Genomic DNA, 21,564 nt, shown 5'->3' with positions numbered 1-21,564 from the left:
CATGATTATAAGGAATGTATATGTGATTTATTATGAGGAATTGGCTCATGTGATTATAGAGGCTCAGGAAGTCCCATGATCTGCTCTCTGTAATCTGGAGACCCAGGAACGTTTGTTGTATAACTCATCCCAGTTCTGAAGGCTAAGAACAGGTATAAATCCAAGGATGAAGGCAGAAGTTGAGATGAGATGTCCAAGCTCCAGCAAGTAGGCAGGAAGCAAAAAGGGATGAATTCTTTCTTCCTCTACTTTTTGTTCTATGCAGGCTTTAATGGATTGGATGATGCCCACCTACATTGGAGAGGGCAACTTGTTATACCCAGTCTACCATTTCAAAGGCAAATTTCATCTGGAAACACACTCAGAGACACACCCAGAAACAATATTTAATCTGGGCACCCTGTGGCCAGTCAAGTTGATACATGAACTTAACCATCACAAATACAATGGACAGGGAGGTCTTGGTGTACCCCTCACACAGTTTCCCTCAATAGTTACATAATTACATTACTCCAGAACATATTAAAAAAAAAAAACAAACAGGAAATTGATATTGGTCCATGGGGCTTTGTGTCTGGGGTCTCCAAGACCACCCTCATGTTCAGAGATTTGCTAGAAGGACTGGACTCAGCATATGGTTATACTAACATCTAAGATTTATTATGGTGATGTGATAAGGATATATAGTAGATCATATGGGGAAAAGACACAGGTGAAGTCTGAGGAAAGCCATCTGCAGGTTCCTCCATATTTTCTCCCTTCCATGAGAAGCTACACAGCATATACGGCCACCTCCAGCAATGAAAATGTAGCAACATCCGGCCGGGCGCGGTGGCTCACGCCTGTAATCCCAGCACTTTGGGAGGCCGAGGTGGGCGGATCACGAGGTCAGGAGATCGAGACCATCCTGCCTAACATGGTGAAACTCCATCTCTACTAAAAAATACAAAAAATTAGCCAGGCGAGGTGGCGGCCGCCTGTAGTCCCAGCTACGTGGGAGGCTGAGGCAGGAGAATGGCGTGAACCCCGGGGGGTGGAGCCTGCAGTGAGCTGGGATCGCGCCACTGCACTCCAGCCTGGGTGAAAGAGTGAGACTCCGTCTCAGAAAAAAAAAAAAAAAAAAGAAAGAAAATGTAGCAACATCCACAATGTTTCTGCCCAGGGAAGCCTATAAGAGACTCAGTGATCAATATTTTTATTGGGCATTGGTTATCTAGGTACCTGCTGCCTGGCATGTATCAAAATTCCAGACTTCCAGAAGAAACTCCCAGGTGCTCAGCATAAATCATAGTGTTTGCACAAATAGTCTAGACATGGCAAAGCACCTTTATCAGTTAGGGAACACTGCCAAAATTCAAGTTCCCAGACATCAGCCAAAGATCAACTTTGCAAGCAGGACTTAATAAGGATAACAGCCTCAGGCCAGCTAGGTTAGCTTTTTAATGCCCAGACTAGTATAGTTCTGTGCCATTTTATCAAATGTGTACATTTGTGTAACTACTGCAATCAAGATAAAAGAACTATTCTACCACCACAGAAATCTCTCTTACGACTTTTATAGTCACACCCACCTCTCTCCCTCTACAATTCACTGATCCCTAATCTATCTCATCTCAGTAATTTTGCATAGACCATTTTTATACAAAGGAAATATCCACATGGTTTAATTTTTCATTGAAGAAGTGATAAACTTTATGTTCATATTATTTTGCAGAATCCACGTGGGAGAGTAAAGGATTTTGATTTAAAAGATCATGGTTTTGTTTTGTTTTGTTTTGTTTTGTTTGTTTTGAGATGGAGTCTCACTCTGTCACCCAGGCTGGAATGCAGTGGCGCGATCTCGGCTCACTGTAACCTCTGCCTCCTGGGTTCAAGTGATTCTCCTGCCTCAGCTTCCCGAGTAGCTGGGACTACAGGCACGTGCCACCACGCCTGGCTAATTTTTTGTATTTTTAGTAGAGACAAGGTTTCACCATGTTGGCCAGGATAGTCTCGATGTCCTGACCTTGTAATGTGCCCGCCTCGGCCTCCTAAAGTGCTGGGATTACAGGCATGAGCCACTGCACGCAGCCAGATCATTGTATTTTTAAAGGTGGATGGTAGATACTTCAGTGTTCGTTATATTATTATTTAATGTGTTCTTGATACCTAAAATATTACATAATAAAAGAGAGACAGAGTGAATGAGAGTTTTTGAAAGGTTTAATGTAACAAATTTTTATACTTCTTTTTTACCAGTTTTTAAAAAATTTTATTTTTAATTTTTGTGGGTACATAGGTGTACATTTTATGGGGTACATGAGATACTTTGATGCAGGCATACAATACATAATAATCACATCAGGGTAAATGGGCTATCCATCACCTCAAGCATTTATCCTTTGTGTTACAACAGTCCATTTATACTTTTTCTTATTTTAAAATGTACAATGAATTATTGTTGACTGTATAATCATTTCAATAGATGCTGAAAAAGTAGAGTTGGTATTTTTGTAGAGATGGTGTCTCACACTATTGCCCACTTAGGTTAAAATGGCTTACGTACAAAATACAGGCAATAACACATGCTGGTGAGGATGTGGAGAAAAGAGAACCCTCTTACACTGTTGGTGGGAATGGCAAGCAGTTTGGAGGTTCCTCAAAAAACTGAAAATAGATCTACCATAGGATCCAGCAATGCCACTGCTGGGATATACCCAAAAGAAAGACAATCAGTGTATCAAAGAAATAGTTGCATTCTCATGTTTATTGCAGCACTATTCACAATAGCCAAGATTTGAAAGCAACCTAAGTGTCCATCCAGATGAATAAATAATGAAAATATGGTACATATACACAGGGGAGTACTATTCAGCCATAAAAAAGAACAAGATTCCCTCCAGCACTTTGAGAGGCTGAGGTGGGAGGATCACTTGAACCCAGGAGTTCAAGACCAGCCTGGGCAATAGTGTGAGACCCCATCTCTACAAAAAAAAAATTAAAATAATGAGATCCTGTCACTTGAAACAACATGGATGGAACTGGAGGTCATTATGTGAAGTGAAATAAACTAGATAGAGAAAGACAAACTTTGCATGTTCTCACTCATTTGTGGGAGCCAAAAATTAAAACAAGTGAACTCATAAAAATAGACAGTAGAATGATGGTTACCAGAGGCTGGGAAGGGTAGGTAGGGGTTGGGGAGACAGTGGTGAATTCTTTAGCATGTCAATTGCTTTTTTAAGCTCCAGAATTTCTACTTGATTTTTAAAAATTATTTTCAATCTCTTTGTTCAGTTTATCTGATAGGATTCTGAATTCCTTCTCTGTGTTATCTTGAATTTCATTGAACTTCCTCAAAACAGCTGTTTGGAAGTCTGTGTCTGAAAGGTCACATGTTTGTCTCTCTGGGATTGGCAACTGGTGCCTTTTTCGGTTTGGTAAAGTCATGTTTTCCTGGATGGTCTTGATGCTAATGGATGTCCATCGATGTTTGAGCATTGGAGAGTTAGGTATTCATTATAGTCTTCGCTGTATGGCCTTGTTTTGTACCTGTCCTTCTTGGGAAGTCTTTCCAGGTATTCAAAGGGACTTGCGTATTGTGATGTAAGTCTTTGGTCACTGCTGCCATATCTGCATTAGGGGACACTCTAAGCCCAGTAACCCTGTGTCTCTTGCAGATTCATAGAGGTACCATCTTGGTAGTCTTGGGTAAGATCTGGAATAACTCCTTGGATTACCAGGTAGAGACTCTTGTTCTCTTCTTCCTTTACCCCAAACAGAGTCTCTCTCTCTCTCTCTGTGTGTGTGTGTGTGTGTTGAGCTGCCTGGAGCTGGGGGAGGGGTGACACAAGCATTCTTGTGGCCACGACCACTGAGACTCCTATAGTTCAGATCCGAAGCCAGCACAGTACTGGTTCTTACTCAAACCCTATGGTGACCACTGCCTTGCTACCACCTATACTGAGTCTCTTCTTTCTGAGCAGTGCATTTCTCTCTGGCCCAGGGCAAGTGCAGAAGTGCCAGACAGAACTTGGAGTCTGGAAGTGGGAACCCCAGAAGCCTGCTTGGTGCTCTATCCCACTGTGGCTGAGCTGACACTCAAGCTGCAAGACAAAGTCCCCTTTACTTTTCCCTCTGCTTTTCTCAAGCAGAAAGGCATCTCTCACCATAGCCACCATAGCTGGGAATGTGTTGGGTCACACCTGAAGCCAGCATAGCTCTGAGTCTCACCCAAGGCCCATGGCGAGTATTGCTACTGCTGCTGATTATTCAGGGCCCAAGGGCTCTTTAGTCAGCAGGTAATGAACCCTGCCAGGATTGGATTCTTACCTTCAAGGCAGTGGATTCTTTTCTGCCCCAGGATGTGTCTAGAAATATTGTCTTGGAGCTAGAGCCTTAGGATTCTACTGTGGCTGAGCCGATATTCAAGTGGCAAGGCAAAATTGTCTTTACTCCTCTCTCCTCTGGTCAAGCAGAGGGAAGGTGTCTCTCCCAGACATGTGAGTTGTTTTCCCTGGAGTTGGAGGGGTGACATAAGCACTCCCTTGCCTGCCCCATCTGGTATCTTACTAGGTTGTGTATACCACAAATCCACTGGCTCCAAGCCCAGCAAAGCACCAGGACATGGCCAGGAACTGCAGTCCTTGTGTGGCCTAGACTGCCTTTTATTTAGGACCCCAGAGCACTTTGGCCCACACTGGCAGGGCTTGCTGGAACTCAGGCTCTGACCGCTGGGATGGGCAATTTGCCTATGGCTAACACTTGTCTAAATGCTACCTCCATGATCACTGACTGAGTTCTGCTCAGTGTGGCTTTCTGATGTGACAGGGCAGCACTGAGTTCCAGGGCAAAGTCCCACAGTCACTGTGCTTTCCTTCCCCCAAGCGCAGATTCTCTCTCCATGTCACATAGCTGTAGTCAGGGGATGGAGGAAGGGATGGTGTAGGCAACTTGAGACTGTCTTTCCTACCCTCTTCAGTGCCTCTTTCCTTAATATGATGTTCAAACCAGGTAATATGATCACTCACCTGATTTTTGTTTCTATGAAGGGGCTTTTCTGTGGGGTATTTGTTCAGTGTGGTGTTCCTGTGTTGGCGACGATTGTTGGAGCTTCTGTTTGGCCATCTTTCTTCCATATCCTTTCGTTTGATTAAATTTTAATGTTTTATTTTGAGATTATTGACTATCCTCTTTCTTCCTGGGTCAAATTATCAAATATATCTAAAATACATTATAGTTATTATTAGATGACGATAATGTTATGATAATTTTTACTTGTTTTAATAATTATTAATTAAGCTTAGGATATTTAATTAAGCTTGTTGTGCTGAAAAGTAGCTTAGTCTAAATAACCAATTAACATATTTTTTTTCTTTGTAGGCACACCAGATTAATATTGGTTATTATTTGACATTACTGTTTTTATATGGAGTAGCACTCACTGAAAGAGGAAAGAAAGAGGTATGTAACATGTTATTTGCCCTTTATAAATCTTTTTACATCTTAGAATAATCAGGCCAAAGATTATAATATGAAACTAAAATATTAAAAAAGGAAACAATATTAGCTTATAACTTCATTTCTTTTATCTTTTAAATGCTTACCATTCATGTAAAATAAAAAATTATTTAGCTTCTTTCACTTAAATAATACATTTTAATCCATTTTCTAGTATAGCTTAATCCCTCTGGTTTTAATCTTATCCTTTTTGTAAAATATGAATTGTACCTCAAATTATTTGTCAAACTTAAGTGCAAATAAGTACAAATCTGGGAATTAACTAGATAATTTCTAAGGGTTCTGTTGAATTTAACATTTCCTTTTTTTTCTGATTTTTAATGATTTCTCAATATTTTCTTCATAGCTTTGATATTTCTTTTATTTTTTCTTCCCAAATCTGTGTTTCTGACTTCATAAATTAAATATATATATGACTTGTTAATTAGAATTAACAAGTGAAGTAGAATTGATAAGCAGCCAAACTGAAAACATTTCTATTTTAAATAATTTAATGTAGTACTAATTGTTTAGTGTGATGTACTTGAGAATATTTTAAAGTAAGGCCAAGCAGCATTTTTCCAGCTTTTTTTTTTCTAGAGAGACTGAGGCCATTATGCCTTTTTCACTGAAGCATCTATTATAACAGATCCTGATATTTACTTCCAGACCTATATTGTTTATGATTAAGGTGGTGATTCCCCAAAAGAGTCTATATCTGTGGGCGACAAGTCACTTACTTTCTATCTGAAATACTATGAAGAATTTTGCTCCCATTAGGAAGAATGATAAACAGTTGTGCTCTATACCAACATGGCACATGGATACATATGTAACAAACCTGCACATTGTGCACATGTACCCTAAAACTTAAAGTACAATAAAAAAAAAAAAAAGAATTGTGCTCTAACAGTTATCAGAAAAGCCCTTATTTTGGCTAGTAGTACTTGCCAGTTAGATATGTATATGTATGTATTTAAAAGATGGCGTCTCACTATGTTGCCCAAGCTGGACTTAACTCCTGGGCTCAAGCAATCCTCCTGCTTCAGCCTCCTAAGGAGCTGGCACTATCAGTGTGCACCACCATGCCTAATTGCCAGTTTTAGATACACAGATTTTTGTTACCATCTTAATATTCACTCTGAAATATTGGTTAAAGAAGGTCTTAAGTTTATTTATAAATAAATATTTTAAACACTGACTACATGATCTTTGTAATCACATACAGAGATGCCAGGATTCAGAATGTGAATAAATGACCAGATGATTGGATTATTTTTAAAGCTGCCCTAATGTCTCCAGTTTGAGACGTAATTGTTTATTGTAAAAGAAAAAAAATGACTTTTACATCAGCCAAATCTAGTTTTATGTTAATACAGGATTATACAGAAGCCGAGAATAAATTTCTGGTGATGAAGATGATGATCCAAGAAAATGAAATTTGTGAAAACTTTATGTCTTTAGTTTATTTTGGACGTGGTTTACTGCGATGTGCTCAAAAGAGGTAAGGATTTTAATTAACGGTAGATGTTGCCTGTGAAGTCTCAGCATTGTGAAATGGAAGTAAGTGTGCACAGTATACCAGGCATTGTGACATTTGTGCTCTACTGTTTTATCCTTTTCTTCTTTGCCTATTTGTATAGATAATTTCTTTAATGTAGTTGAGAACATTAAATAGCAAACCTAACAGGCCATAGCAATAAGAAGCAGTCTAGCATTAACATTAGGAGCATAGGCTTTAAAGTCTGATAGACCTGGGTTCAGCTACATTTTTTATCACTTATGCTAAGAAACTTAATGTTGTTAAGCTTTATATTTTTTTCTTATCTCTAAAATAGAACTAATAATAGTGTAGGGTTCACTTCATGAGGATTTTGCAGGTGATTAACATTGCCTAGGATACAAAAATGCTGTACCTAATAAATAAATTATGGTTGGAGTTATTAGTATTATCACCACTAACTTGGAATAGTTTTTAAAAGTATAAAATGAGCTTATAAAGAGTTGAAAACGGTCCAAATGCTGAGTTTTTGGAGTATTGGCTACTACTTATTTTAAGAAAGTGAAATTGTATGGAGGAAACTATACAGATTATCTGTTTACTTCCTTTTTGGAGATCCATAACCATTTGTAACATCATTCATTCATTTTATTTACTAAGTATCCATTATATTCCAGAAACTGTTAGGTGTTGAGGTTACAGTGGTTTACAAAATACAGTTCCTGTCTTCATGTAACTGAAAGGAGAGTGAAAGATATAGATCTTAATCAAATAATCAGTCATAAAATATTTATGAAATAGGATAAAGAGCTATGAAGGAAACTAGAGTGAATAACTAAAGCCTTTCATTGAGACTGGTTCTGGGAATCAGAAGTCTCCCTGAGAAAACAATGTTTGGCTAAGATCTGAGGGATGAATTTGGAAAAGTTTGCTTGGGCAAACTCTTATGAAGGATTACTGCTGGGCCAAACCACTGGATCCCTAAAAGTGTCACCTATGTGGTAGTTCCCTGATTCTTTGTAGGTTGATCTCCTATTCTCTGGCTTGCCTGTTTTTTTCACTAGGGTATCCACAAGACATCTCACTTCTTGTTCACTGGGTCTGAGCAGCATGTGCCATCAATATAGTGGGGCTAGTGTGATGCTTTGCAGAATGTCAGAATGATCCAAATCCCTTCAGTCTATACTGTGACAAAGTAAGAGAATTAACATAGCCTGAGACAAGAACAAAGAATGTATCCTGCTGTCCTTCCTCAGATGTGAAAACTGTTTTTTATTCTCTTTACTGATGAGCGTTGGAGAGAATTCATTTTCCAGATCATTGACACTAGAAAGTCCAGTTGCATGGCAGTGTCATTATTTTCATCCCTGGCCTATAGAGGACAACCACCACTGAGCTCCTTAAAGACACTGGTGCCCTTCTTACTCTGTATTTCTTATTGTATTAATGAATGGGGTGTCCTCTGAGCCTTTCTAGGAACACTGAATTAGTGGTAGGTTCTGTGTTTTTATGTAGTAAGTCAGTTCTAACATTCTCACTTCCTTGACTCCTTTAACATTCCTCCAAGAAATTTTCAGGATTTCTTCTTAATTTACTATAGACCATTATTGTGTCCAACTTTCAAGGAGCCTTCTCAGCACCATATTAGGACTGGATTCACGTGTCCTTTCTAGGAAAGTAAATCTTGAATTACAGAAGAGTTTTTCCGTATCAGTGTACACTTCCCCATTCAGCCTTGTGTTTACCCTTCATTCAGCACTTTAAAGATCCGCTCCCATTCATGTTCCTGCCAGTATATTCTAGTCGGGTTCTGCAATTCTTATGATTAACAAGCTTTTTCTTCCTGGGCAGGGGCTCTGTTTTCTCACTTGGGCTCTCCACCTGACCTTAGATTTATTGTCTGAAAGCAATGAGGTAGGGGAAGATTTTTTTTTTTTTTTTTTTTTTTTTGAGACGGAGTCTCACTCTGTCGCCAGGCTAGAGTGCTGTGGCACGATCTTGGCTCACTGCAACCTCCAACTCCCTGGCTCAAGGGATTCTCCTGCCTCTGCCTCCCTAGTAGCTGCGATTACAGGCATGCGCCACCATGCCTGGCTCATTTTTGTATTTTTAGTAGAGATGGGGTTTCACTATGTTGGCCAGGATGGTCTCGATCTCCTGACCTCGTGATCTGCCCGCCGCGACCTCCCAAAGTGTTGGGATTACAGGCGTGAGCCACCGCACCCAGCCGGTAGGGGAAGATCTTAAGAAGGAAGGGCATCATCTTTTGAGACATGCATCTCAGCTGATATTTTTGCATGGTCTGTAAATAAAGGTAGGCTGCTGTCCTGTAGCAATGAAGAGGTCTTTGCCAGTCAAGAGGGTTCATGGGGGGAATTTAAGGATTCAGTGTTTCTAAGCACATTCACCTAAATATCCCCATTTTAGATCCCAGGGTCTACTCATTGCATATCAAAGCCCTAATTTTAGGGTAGTTCTGTTGAGGCTGTGTTTTGGGTCTCCTTTGCAGCTGTTCTACCCTTATGGTTAAATCCTGAGCTTCATTTGCAGCATAGTCTGCCTTATGTCTAGAGGAGGTTCTTTTGATGTTGCCATAGAGGCCTTCTAGTTTTCAGTGTCCTGAGTTGACGGTATTAGTCTTGCTGAGGCTGTGCATTCAATATCAGTTTGTTTCACTTTATGATTAAATTTGGGCCTTATTTTCAGCACGGATTATGGCCATAGGGGATGAGAGTCTCTTTCAGTTGCCTCCATAGAGGCCTTCTGGCTTTCACAGTGTATCCTGAATTAATAGTTGGCTGACCTGTGCCTGCCATTCTCTTTCTTCAAGGCCTCCAGGACAGTTAACAAAAGCCAACCAACTCTACAGTCCCTTTAATTACCATGGCCCCCATACTGTTCAAGCTTGAGATACTACATTATCTAGTGCCTCCCCTTCCACCTGTATTTCATCCCAATCTGCCACAGGTGAGAGTCCTAGTATTTGTATTTCTATGGCATGCCAGAGGTTATCACCACCCTATTTACCACAAAAAATGGGTTACTTGTTGTCTCATTGGTAAACCATGCATCTACACAGTCCCGTTCAAACTAACCTTATTTTAAAATGCCTTTCAGATATAATGGAGGACTGCTAGAATTTCATAAAAGCTTACAAGAAATTGGAGACAAAAATGACCATTGGTTTGACATAGATCCTACAGAAGATGAAGATTTACCTACAACTTTTAAAGTAAGAAATTATTTAAGAGTAACATTTTATTTGTAACTAATCAGAATAACCAACTATGTCATATTCTTACAGCAAGCATGTTCTTTTATTGGCACATAACTTTTTATATAAGAAACAACCTTTATTGCATTACCTAGTGCAGAACGTATAATTCAACAAGGATGGAGAAGCGAGGTGGCAGTGTTAACATTTTCAAATAACGAGAAGTTTAATAGCAATACTAGGCCGGTACCCTGCATGGTTAGAGTCAAATGTACTGTTAACTTTTTTTTCCTAATTATCTTTACCATTATTTTGCTGTTGATTTAAATTACAAAGTGCTAAATGCTTAGTTCAGAAAACATGGAAAATATAAAAATGCCCAAAGATAAAGATGAAATTCATCTGTATTTCTTCTTCAAATGGAGAAACCATTGTTAGCATTTTTATTTATATCTGTCCAGACACACACACGTATAAACACTAATAGCCTTTATTTTGTGATTTTAAGTTGTGATGTTGTGCACACTTATTTGTACTCTGGAAATATACAGTATTTTTTATTTCTCAGTCATTAGACTATTATACAGTGCGATTTTGCATAATGTATTATATAGCTTTGCTTTAATTTGCTCAACTAGTTCCCTGCTAAGTTTATTCTAAATATTTCCAGTTTTTCCTTCTTATATAAAGTGATCTTTGCATATTTCTTATGTCGTTTCATTAGAATAAATTTCTAAAGGTGGAATTGTGGAGCAAGTGTTCACACAATTATAAAGTTGTTGTATGTCTCCATATTTTCTCTCAGAAAATTGTACCACTTTATATTCTTCAAATAGTGTGAGACTTTTCATTTTCCCACACCTTCTGGGTGTTCTTTACCTTTTGGGTAATTTTTAACTCATCTGATAAGCCATTTGGGTCTTTTTAATTTGTTTAATATGAGCATAGCTAAACCAGGTTTCTCTTGGTTAATGTTTGAATGACATATCTTTTTCAAAACTTTAAAAAACTTTAAATCTTTCTTGATCTTTATGTTTTACCTGACTTTAAGGCCAAAAGCATTACTCAAAGAGAGACATTTTATTAAAATATAAAATTCAATTATCCAGGAAGATATAATAACTCAAATTTGTATATACCTAGTAATGTAGCTTCAAAATATATGGGACAAAAATTGACAGAATTGAAAGGAGAAATATTTTAAAATCCTCAATCACAATAGAATATTTTAATGTACTTCTTTCAGTAATCAATAGAACATGCAGACAGCTTTTGGCATTGTCAAAGTAATCATGTGACTTTTAATTTTGACTTGCTAAAGTAATAATTTTACGCATTTTAAAAACACTAAATTTTCACCCCTACTTTACAAAGCAGTCCATTACTTGATCTTGGTTGTTTTACTCTTTTTCTTCCTCTTTTTAAAATATTTTGCTTTCTAGCCGGGCGCAGTGGCTTACGCCTGTAATCCCAGCACTTTGGGAGGCCCAGGCGGGCGGATCACAAGGTCAAGAGATCAAGACCATCCTGGCCAACATGGTGAAACCCCGTCTCTATTAAAAAAAGTACAAAAATTAGCTGGGCGTAGTGGTGCACACCTGTAATCCCAGTTACTCGGGAGGCTGAGGCAGGAGAATCGCTTGAACCTGGGAGGCAGAGGTTGCAGTGAGCCGGGATTGTGCCACTGCACTCCAGCCTGGCGACAGAGCAAGACTCCATCTCAAAATAAAAATAAAAAAAAATATTTTGCTTTATTTGTTATCTAACTTTTTTAGTGAATTTTTATTTTATGCACAGTAATATATATATTCAGTTTGCCAAATAATCTTTAAAGACTTAAGAGTTTCTGTTTTGTTATCTCTAACTGAAATTCTGCTTCCTAGAGGCATTCTTCCAACTTTCTAGACATTTTTCTTTTATGTTTACCTATTTTTCAAAAGAAATACTGCTATTTAAAACATATCTCCAGGTTTTTCTCTTTTGACTTTTCACTATGAAAAATGAGAGTTTAGCTTGCTTATACATCCCCTACACACACACACACACACACACACACACACACACACTCTCTCTCTCTCTCTCTCTCTCTCTTTCTCCTATCCTACTGGTAGTTATAAGTTTTTGTTAAGCTGGCCTCAGGGTTTCCCTTCACTCTCATCCTGGGAATTTTCCTCACCTTTCTTCTACGTGGAATCCTCTGTTTCTCAGAACTCAAGTTTTCCTTCCTAGGGTTGCTTCCTTGTTTTGGTGGTGCAACTCCTCTATCCTCTAGCAGCTTCCTGTAAAAGAGAGCTTGCATGGGAGGTAAATTTTTTGAGACCTTTCAAGTATCAAAATAATTTATCCTTTGTATACTCTGTTCATATCTTGCCTGAGGATAGAATAATTTTTCTTTTCGGAGACAGGTTCTTGCTCTGTCACGCAGGGTAGAGTGCAGTGGCATGATCATAGTTCACTGCAGCCTCAACCTCCTGTGCTCAAGCAATTCGTTTCCTTCAGCCTCCCAAGTAGCTGGGACTACAGGCATATGCCACTGCACTTGGCTAATTTAAAATTTTTTTTTTTTTTTTTTTTTTTAAGTAAAGACAGTCTCAGTATGTTGCCTAGGCTGCTCTCAAACTCCTGGGCTCAAGTGATCCTCCCACCTTGGCCTCTAATTTTTTAAAAGCATTTTTCTGTTATCTTTTAACTTCTAATATTACTTTTAAGAAACTTGATTTCATTCTGATTTTTAAACTTTTGTATCTGACCTGTTTTATTTTCTTCTTTCTGGGAATTGTTAAGGATATTTTCTGTATCACCAGTGTTCTGAACTTGTGTTTTTTTCTTCTGGGACATTTTCTTGTTTTATATATTTCATAATATTTTCTTAATTTTCTCTTTTTCTTTGTGAAATACTTATTATTCAGATGCCTTGTAGACTAGACTGAGTCTCTAATTTTCTTATTTCTCAAGATATTTTTTTCCACTGTCTGGGAAATTTTCTCAACTTTGTCCTCCTGCATTGAGCTGATATCTGTGAAATAATTTCTAGAGGCTTATTTATCATATATACCTTCAATATATTAGCAGTAATACTATTTGAAATTTTGTAACACTATCCCTCTAAAGGATAAGTATGAAGGACCTTATCTAATCATTTAACTCAGACCTGATTACATGATTCACCTGTATTTAATCGGCATTTCATTTATTTGTTATGTGTTTTATTCTATTTTATTTTATTTTTTAGAGATAGAGTCTCATTCTGTCACCCAGGCTGCAGTGAAATGGTGCTACCATAGCCCACTGCAGCTTTGAACTCCTGGGCTCAAGCAGTCTTCCTGCCTTGACCTCCCAAAGCACCATGATTACAGGCATGAGCCACCACTTCTGACCATTTAATCAGCATTTTAAAATGAGAAATTATATTCTGATTTGTAACTAAAGACATTGAAAACATATTTCTCTACTGTACTTTTGCCCATTATAGCAGTGAATGGCATATTGCACTACCACAGTGGTTCCACTGCCAATGCAGTGACCTACGGGTTGCTTCCAGCCAAGATTCTCTTGGACACCAGTGATTTATTATCTCTCTGTGTGTATATATTAGAGCAAATAATTCTTGATAGGAATATGCCAGGTGTTATGTTATGAGTTAGGTGATAAAGAGATGTATGGCTTCAAACATACACTTCTCTCCATTCTCCATGTTTATATCATTCATTAAGAAATCCAGTACTTCTAATTTAGGACCTTCCTATACATTGTTTACTTTGAATTAGGGAAATGTTTTATTACTATTAAAAAAATACATATATACGAGTACTTCAAAAAGGGATATGATATGGACATATTACCAAGGTAAAACATGGGTAGTCTTAATTGTGGTGTTAATTTATTATTAATAATTCATGAGAATTCTTTGTTTTTAAAATCTAGGATCTTCTTAGTAATTTTATCAAGACAACTGAAAGCAATATAATGAAGCAGACGATTTGTAGTTACCTAGATTGTGAACGATCTTGTGAAGCTGACATTTTGAAGAACACCAGTTATAAGGTACTGTAATTGTCAGTTAACAGTATTTTTAAAAAGTAATTGAAAAATTATATATAACTATATAAAATTATAAAAATTATATTATGTATAAAATATTTTAAAAGAGCATTTAGTTTAATTACAATGGTAAAGCAGTTGAAAAGTTATTTGACTGTCTTTGAGAACTTAGATTCAGAGTGATCAGGAATTATTTATATTTTGTGAGTCAATAAAAGAATAAATTGGTTTCGCTAAGGTTTTTGTAACATTCACATGCATCTGAGGTTATAAGTATTATTCCTGCAGTCAGTCATACAGTGAAAATGATCTAAAAAATGCTTTACTTTATAGTTAGAATTGTTAGAGGTTAAGAATGGTAGCATTTTACTAAGGAGAAAGGCTGTCACTCCTCAGGAATGATGCTACTAAGTAAGTGATCATTTTCTCTTCTATGGGCCTTGGCAGGGGGAAAAAGTAACCAGCCTTGATTTGAAGAAATTTAGCTATCAGAATACTTGATAGATCTATCTCTCTGGATCTATCAGAATACTTCTGATAGAATACTTCTGATAGATCTGTCTCTCTGGATCTGTCAGAATAAGACTTTGTGAAATCACAAGATAGGATGAGACGATGTGCAAATCAGACAATACTTCTATAAAAAATAACTGAAATCTTAATTGCGAAGCATGATGTGTACAGCCAATCTGATAGGTGGGGAGAAGGAGAAGACCAAGATCTATTCAATAGAATAAGACAGGGATTGAAAATGTAGTGAGATGTAGTGCTCAGGGTCAGGCTTGTTCAGTATTGATTTAGGTGACATGGTGATATGGTCCTAAGGTTTCTCAAGAATGCTTTAGGGTTCTAATCAAATGAACAAAGCATGTAGCAGCAGGAATACCTGGGCACACAATTTAATTTTTGTCATCAAAGCAAAAATTTTAAAAAGCAAGGTTGTAGTTTCCAGGCAGGGTACAGTGGGAAAGGCAAGCAATCTATACCCTCAGATAATGCAGTAGCTCAGGAGCTGTCATCAAGGCAGCAAATCTGAATTCTTGTGATTGGTAACAGAGGGGATTCAGGCAGTAATGGTATGGAGCTGGGGATGGAGGAAAAGAGAAATGTAAAAATGGAGATGAAGATGGGTAGGTAGCATGTTCCTCTATAGACATAACTCAGTGGGTTTCTGATATTTTATTGTACGTGGAATATGGAAAATATATTAACTTTTTCAAATTATTGACCTTTTTTTTACTGTCCTAATTTTCCTATCTTTAGTGATATAAAAATGACTTGTAAAGTTATTTGGTGATCTCTGATTTCTGTTGATAAATTTTGAATGCCATGTAAAATCTATCTAATTATAGAATAATTTTTAAAGTGACTTAATATAATTTTTTTATCTATACAAGAATCACCATGTCCTTATTGATAATTTACTTTTATTTTTTTCCAGGGATTTTTTCAGTTAATGTGCAGTAAAAGTTGCTGTGTTTATTTCCATAAAATTTGCTGGAAAAAATTCAAGAATTTAAAGTATCCAGGTGAAAATGATCAGGTATTATATTTGTTCTTAAAACTACAACAGCATTTCTTCCTCTACCCTTTTTCCTCTTTTGTTCTCTTCCCCATTGTTTCTTCCTGTTCATAACTTACCTCCTTCTTTTTACTTCCTCCTTTTTTTCTTTTTCTTTTACTTCCTTCTTTGTTCTTTCCCAGTTCTCTCTGATGCTTATCTCCCTACCACTTCTCATTCATTTTCATCATTTATTAAACAGCTCTTTGTAGATGATACACTACTAGTTGGTTTGCTTAGTGGTTTCTATCAGTTCGTTCCTTCCTTTTAGAAGTGCATACTCTTAAGAATAGAAATATTGTTGCATATATGCACATGGGATCATAGAACAGAATTTCTTAGTAAAAACACAGAAAGGATAATTATACAGTTTTAAGGATTTCTGTTTTAGAGGTTAAGAACAAGGACACATTTCATAATCTTCAAAAATATATTTGGAACTTTTAATATTTATATTTAGTTATAGTTACATATCATATATAGTTATAGATAATATATAATTATATAACATAATATATAGTTATACATTATATATAATAGTTATAATTATAATTATGTTATAATTATATATAACTATATAATTATATAACTATAATTATATAAGTTATAATTATAACTATTATATAATATATAACATATAACTTATAATTATTACCTATTATAATATATAACATATGATAGAGTTGTTTGCCACTAATATTAAAGTGGAAATACAAAGCCCAGTTCTGAATTAATTACTCTTTAGTGAGCTGATGACTGTAAGTTGGGTCTATAATGTTTGGTTCTATAGTGTTTACATTCTACAAACAACAGAAAACCCGTTTAAAGCAATTGTGGTGTATTAGAAAGTGTATTGAATATGGAGTTGGGAGATCTGGGTTCAAGTCCAGACTGAGCCACTTACTAGTTTTATTATATTAGACTGGTAACTTAATTGCTCAGCGACTAATTTTTTTAAGCTCTAAAGTAAGGATAAGATAAACCTATTTCATAGGGTTTTTGTAAGAATTAACAGATAAAACAGGTGAACTCACATTGTAAACTGTAAAAACAATTGTATAAAGATTTACTTATTCATTCTTAAGTGGTATATACTTTACAATTTCCTTGATTGTAGGGGCAATTAATATTACTGAATTTTAGAAAGAGAAGTAAAAGAAAAATAAGTAATTTAACCAAAAGAAATAGCAGGCCAGAACTAGAGAAAAGATATAACATTTTTATTCTTTCCTTTTCCCTAGAATCCTCACGTATCTGATAGAAATTCAGTAATCCTCTTTACACATACTTAATTAGTACATTTTACTTGAAGTTGCTTTCTCTGGAGCAGCAAATGCATTTTAGTCTGTAATACAGCTACTTAAAGATTTTGAAGTAGAGTGAAATCATGCATTTTAAATAGGATATCCATTGATTTATGAAATGGACCATCTTTTAACAGCTACATGTCAAATATTCACATCTTCCAGTTTACTGTCTAGCAACATTTGCTTCTAACTGCATTTATTTAAATATAATCAGATTTGCACATCAGTGATTTTTTCTATTTTTATTTTTTTCTATTAATAAATTTAGAGTTTTAGTGGGAAAAAATGTTTGAAGGAAGGATGTACAGGTGACATGGTAAGGATGCTGCAATGTGATGTACCTGGAATTGTTAAAATTTTGGTGAGTATCTTGTTTTGTCCTTTTTTTTTTCTTGCTTTCCTTCCTTGGAAAAATATTTTTGACTTAAAACAGACCTGGGGATCATCATAATTAGATTCCAGCCATATTGCCTTTGATGGTGACTGAGCTCTTGAACCTTTTTATTACCACAATTTATACAAAGTAATGTTTAAGTGGTCCTTAAGAACAGTAAAAATTTAAGAATAAAGAGAAAGACACAAAAAGACAAAGACAAAATATGCCATAAGTATACCAATAAGGAAAGTATCATGAACTAAGGATAATTTATCTAATCTTTTGACACCTAAGGTTAAAAATAATTTTAGACTTTCTGAACCTCTTTTAGTCTGTAAATATCCTCCTATGAAGGTATCTACAAAACATCACATATAGTACCTGTTACATAAAATGCACTCAGATGGTATCCATTTTATGTTTTAATTAATGAAATATCTTGTTGAATTTTTAGTTTATAACTAAATAGACCAAATTATGACTAGAAATATATCTTCTTTATTGTAAAATGTGCTATTTTTGTATTTCAGATTTGGCATTTAAATCCTATAGTGATGTAAAGTAGAACTGCTTTTTTAAGTACAACTCTAGTTTTTTTGATCAGGAGTATTTATTACTTACCTTGTTATTCATGTTTTGTTTGTTTTATATTCACTGTGGCTTCACTCTCATTGTATGTTTCAAATGTTAAGCTAAGAAATAACATTAAACATTTTGAAAATTGAACTACTTTAGGGCTATTTTTTTCCCCATTACTTGCAGTTTGAAGTTGTGAGAAAGGATGAATATATAACCATTGAAAACTTAGGAGCAAGGTAAGCGTAAAATAAAATACTCTGTTACCTTTTTTGGAATATGCATATATTTTTTGGTTGCTTAATTCTTCTGTGTTTCTGTCACCTAATGGAGCTGCATTAAATTTTAAGGTAGTATTAAGGTACGTGAAAAAATCATATTTAATTGCCATTTGTTTCCCTCTCTATCACCACTTATTGTAGACATTTACATTCTAAAGCGGAGATGGAGAAATTATGTGAATACTTTCCCATTAAATATGAAAATAATCCTTTTCTTTAAACAAAACATATTTTTCTTATAGTTTGTTATGAAATAGAGTTTTCTATCTTTCAAAACTTATCCAAACCACTAAGCTTGTCTTACAATTAGAATCTTCCTGTTTCTTACATGAGAAAACTGTATTGCAGAGTAATACATTTGCTAAGCCTAGAATTAATACTGGTATTATAGAGTGTTGCTACTGAAGTTAGAAGTTTCAATATAAAAGTTCTCCCAATCAATTGATTCTCTTTTTCTTCTGTTTAACGTGTAAATGCCATTTTTCAATCTAGTAGGGACATTGCATTGACATCTAAAGCATCAGTTTTCCCTTATTAGTTAATGAAGCCCAAATCTTTATATCTAGCACAAATCTCTGTCCTAAAAGCTTGACCTTATATACCTACCTGCATACTGAATATCTCCATTTTTATTTTTCAAAAATATTTATAATTCAGCATGTCCAAAACTGGACTCATGATCTTTCTTTCTAACACTGCTTTGTAACTTTTTAAAAAGTCCTATCAATTTAGGTTTTTTTTTTTTCTTTGTGATGGAGTCTTGCTCTGTTGCCCAGGCTGGAGTGCAGTGGCATGATCTCGGCTCACTGCAAGCTCCGCCTCCTGGGTTCACACCATTCTCCTGAGTAGCTGGGACTGCAGGTGCCTGCCACCATGCCTGGCTAATTTTTTTTGTATTTTTAGTAGAGATGGGGTTTCACCATATTAGCCAGGATGGTCTTGATCTCTTGACCTCGTGATCCACCTGCCTCGGCCTCCCAAAGTGCTGGGATTACAGGTGTGAGCCACTGTGCCCGGCCAATTTAGTTTTTAAAATATAAATTTCTTCCTATTTCTACCCTATCTCTACCACTTCACTAAACTAAATGAGGATATCATTATTTCTCGTTGGAAATTCTCAAACAGCTTCTTAAAACTGTCTTGTCTTTAGCCTTTCCTTTATCCAGTCTGTTGTTTTCAAAACCATCAATAGGACTTTTCTAACATAAAAATTGGAATATATCACTTCTGTTCATGAAGACCCTTCAGAAGCTTCTCATTGCTCTTAAAATTAAGTTCAGATTCTTCAGCTTGGCTCTTCACTTAACCTTGTACACAGCCGAACTCATTCGTGCCATCTCTTGTCACTGTACTCTTAACCATATATGTACCAGCTTCTTTTGGTTTCTTCAGTGTGCCATCTCAAGAAACCTCCCAAGTTATTGCATTGAAGTATATCTAGTTTACTATTTGACCTCCAAGCTTTGCTTGGAATACTCTGCTCCTTTATCTAGTTAAAGCTTTCAAAAAGCCTTACTTAGATTACAGTAGATGTTCTATCATGTATTTCCTCTATTTCTATCAAAACATTTACTAACGTTTATTACACTTTCTTGGCTGTCTTCTCCATTTGAGTGTAAACTCCATGAGGGCAAGAACTTTGTCTTGTTTTCTAGTATGTTCCCAGCACATAGCATAATATCTGTCACATAGCTAGGCCACAATAAATACAAAGTAGAAATTCTGGATTCCATCATTCCCCAATGGGCAATGTTATTGTTATTTTGACAGGCCACTAATTTGGCTAGATGTGAACTTTGAACACTTTCTTGGGTGGTGGATCCAGTCTCAGTCCAGATCTTTTGGCCTTAGTTGAGCTGCTTTTAGTCTGTTCTACACATGTGGTTCAGTGTTCAGTCAGAGACATGGGAGAGAATTTGGGGATCTCTTTTCTGATTACTTTCCCTTCTAGGATTCCCCCATTTTCTTAGTAGTCATGGTTCCATTTCAGTTTTCTGGTTTCTTCAGCCAAAGAGACCTTTTCTCTGTAGTGATGTCACCTTTCTCGTTCCTAATGTTGGCAATTTGTGTCTTTTTTTTTTTTTTTGATCATTCTGGATAGAAGTTTATCAATTTTGTTGATCTTTTCAAAGAATCAACTTTTAATTTTATTGATTTTTCTATAATATTTTTGTTTGAAATTTCATTGATGTTTGCTCTTTGTAATTTCCTTTTGTTTGCTTTAGGTTTAATTTGCTTTGATTTTTTTTAAGGTGAAAGTTTTGATCACTGATTCGAGACCTTTGTTCTTTATAAACTGATTTTACGTTAAGCATTGCTTTAGCTGTCCCATATGTTTTGATGTGTAGAAATTTATTATTACTATTTTCATTGTATTTTAAATGTTTTCTAGTTTTGTGTGTGTGTTTATGTTTTAACCATGGCTCTTTAGGAGTATTTGTTTAATTGCCAAATATTTGGGAATATTTCAGCTATCTTTTCAGTATTCACTTTTAGTTTAATTCCTTTGCAGTAATTTATTTTATGATCATATTACTGTATATCTTGGTGAATGTTCCACTTGCATTTGTAAATAATCTGTCTTCTGATCTTGAATGAAATAGTCTATATATTAGATGAAATTACTTTACAGCTCTATTTCAGCATTCTATGTCATTTTTGATTATTTACTTTTTCTATCAGTTACTCAGGGAATGTTGAAGTATACTATTCATTTCTTTTGTCTACTGTCTAATTGTATATCTAGAAACTTATTAAATGCTACACACACATCTAGGATTGTTACCCTTTTTTTTTTTTTTTTTGACAATTTGACTCCTTTATTCTTATTTAACATCTTTTTTTTTTTTTTTTTTTTTTGAGACGGAGTCTCGCCCTGTCACCCAGGTCGGAGTGCAGTGGCGCGATCTCGGCTCACTGCAACCTACGCCTCCCAGGTTCAAGCGATTCTCCTGCCTCAGCCTCCTGAGTAGCTGAGACTACAGGTGCACACCGCCACGCCCAGCTAATTGTTGTGTTTTTAGTAGAGACAGGGTTTCACCACGTTGGCTAGGATGGTCTCCATCTCCTGACCTCGTGATCCACCCGCTTCAGCCTCCCAAAGTGCTGGGATTACAGGCATGAGCCACCACGCCCGGCCTTAACATCTCTTTTTAATCCTGATAATATTCTTGCCTTAAGTGTTTTTTGTCTGATATTAATATAGCTACTCCAGCTTTCTTTTGATAAG

General features: G+C 36.1%; 1 protein-coding gene across 8 annotated transcripts in view; it reads left to right on the top strand.

Annotated features, from left to right (window-relative positions):
• The window catches only part of DZIP3 (DAZ interacting zinc finger protein 3), a 115,126-nt gene that overhangs the window by 35,827 nt on the left and 57,735 nt on the right, over nucleotides 1-21,564 (top strand). For 7 of the 8 annotated variants that reach the window (XM_030801607.1, XM_003261776.3, XM_030801605.1 and 4 more), the window contains 7 exons: nucleotides 5,362-5,442; nucleotides 6,858-6,982; nucleotides 10,097-10,211; nucleotides 14,118-14,237; nucleotides 15,676-15,777; nucleotides 17,371-17,463; nucleotides 18,241-18,293. In XM_030801607.1, the coding sequence (XP_030657467.1) occupies nucleotides 5,362-5,442; nucleotides 6,858-6,982; nucleotides 10,097-10,211; nucleotides 14,118-14,237; nucleotides 15,676-15,777; nucleotides 17,371-17,463; nucleotides 18,241-18,293 (689 nt within the window). Of the gene's footprint in view, nucleotides 1-3,687; nucleotides 3,723-5,361; nucleotides 5,443-6,857; nucleotides 6,983-10,096; nucleotides 10,212-14,117; nucleotides 14,238-15,675; nucleotides 15,778-17,370; nucleotides 17,464-18,240; nucleotides 18,294-21,564 lie in introns of those variants that run through there. The other variant, XM_030801611.1, reaches the window with a different exon arrangement.

This window comes from Nomascus leucogenys, chromosome 21, assembly GCF_006542625.1.
Source record: "Nomascus leucogenys isolate Asia chromosome 21, Asia_NLE_v1, whole genome shotgun sequence".
NCBI classification, from domain to species: domain Eukaryota; kingdom Metazoa; phylum Chordata; class Mammalia; order Primates; family Hylobatidae; genus Nomascus; species Nomascus leucogenys.
Note: the sequence above shows the minus strand (reverse complement) of the source record. Positions and strands in the feature narration are given on the sequence as shown.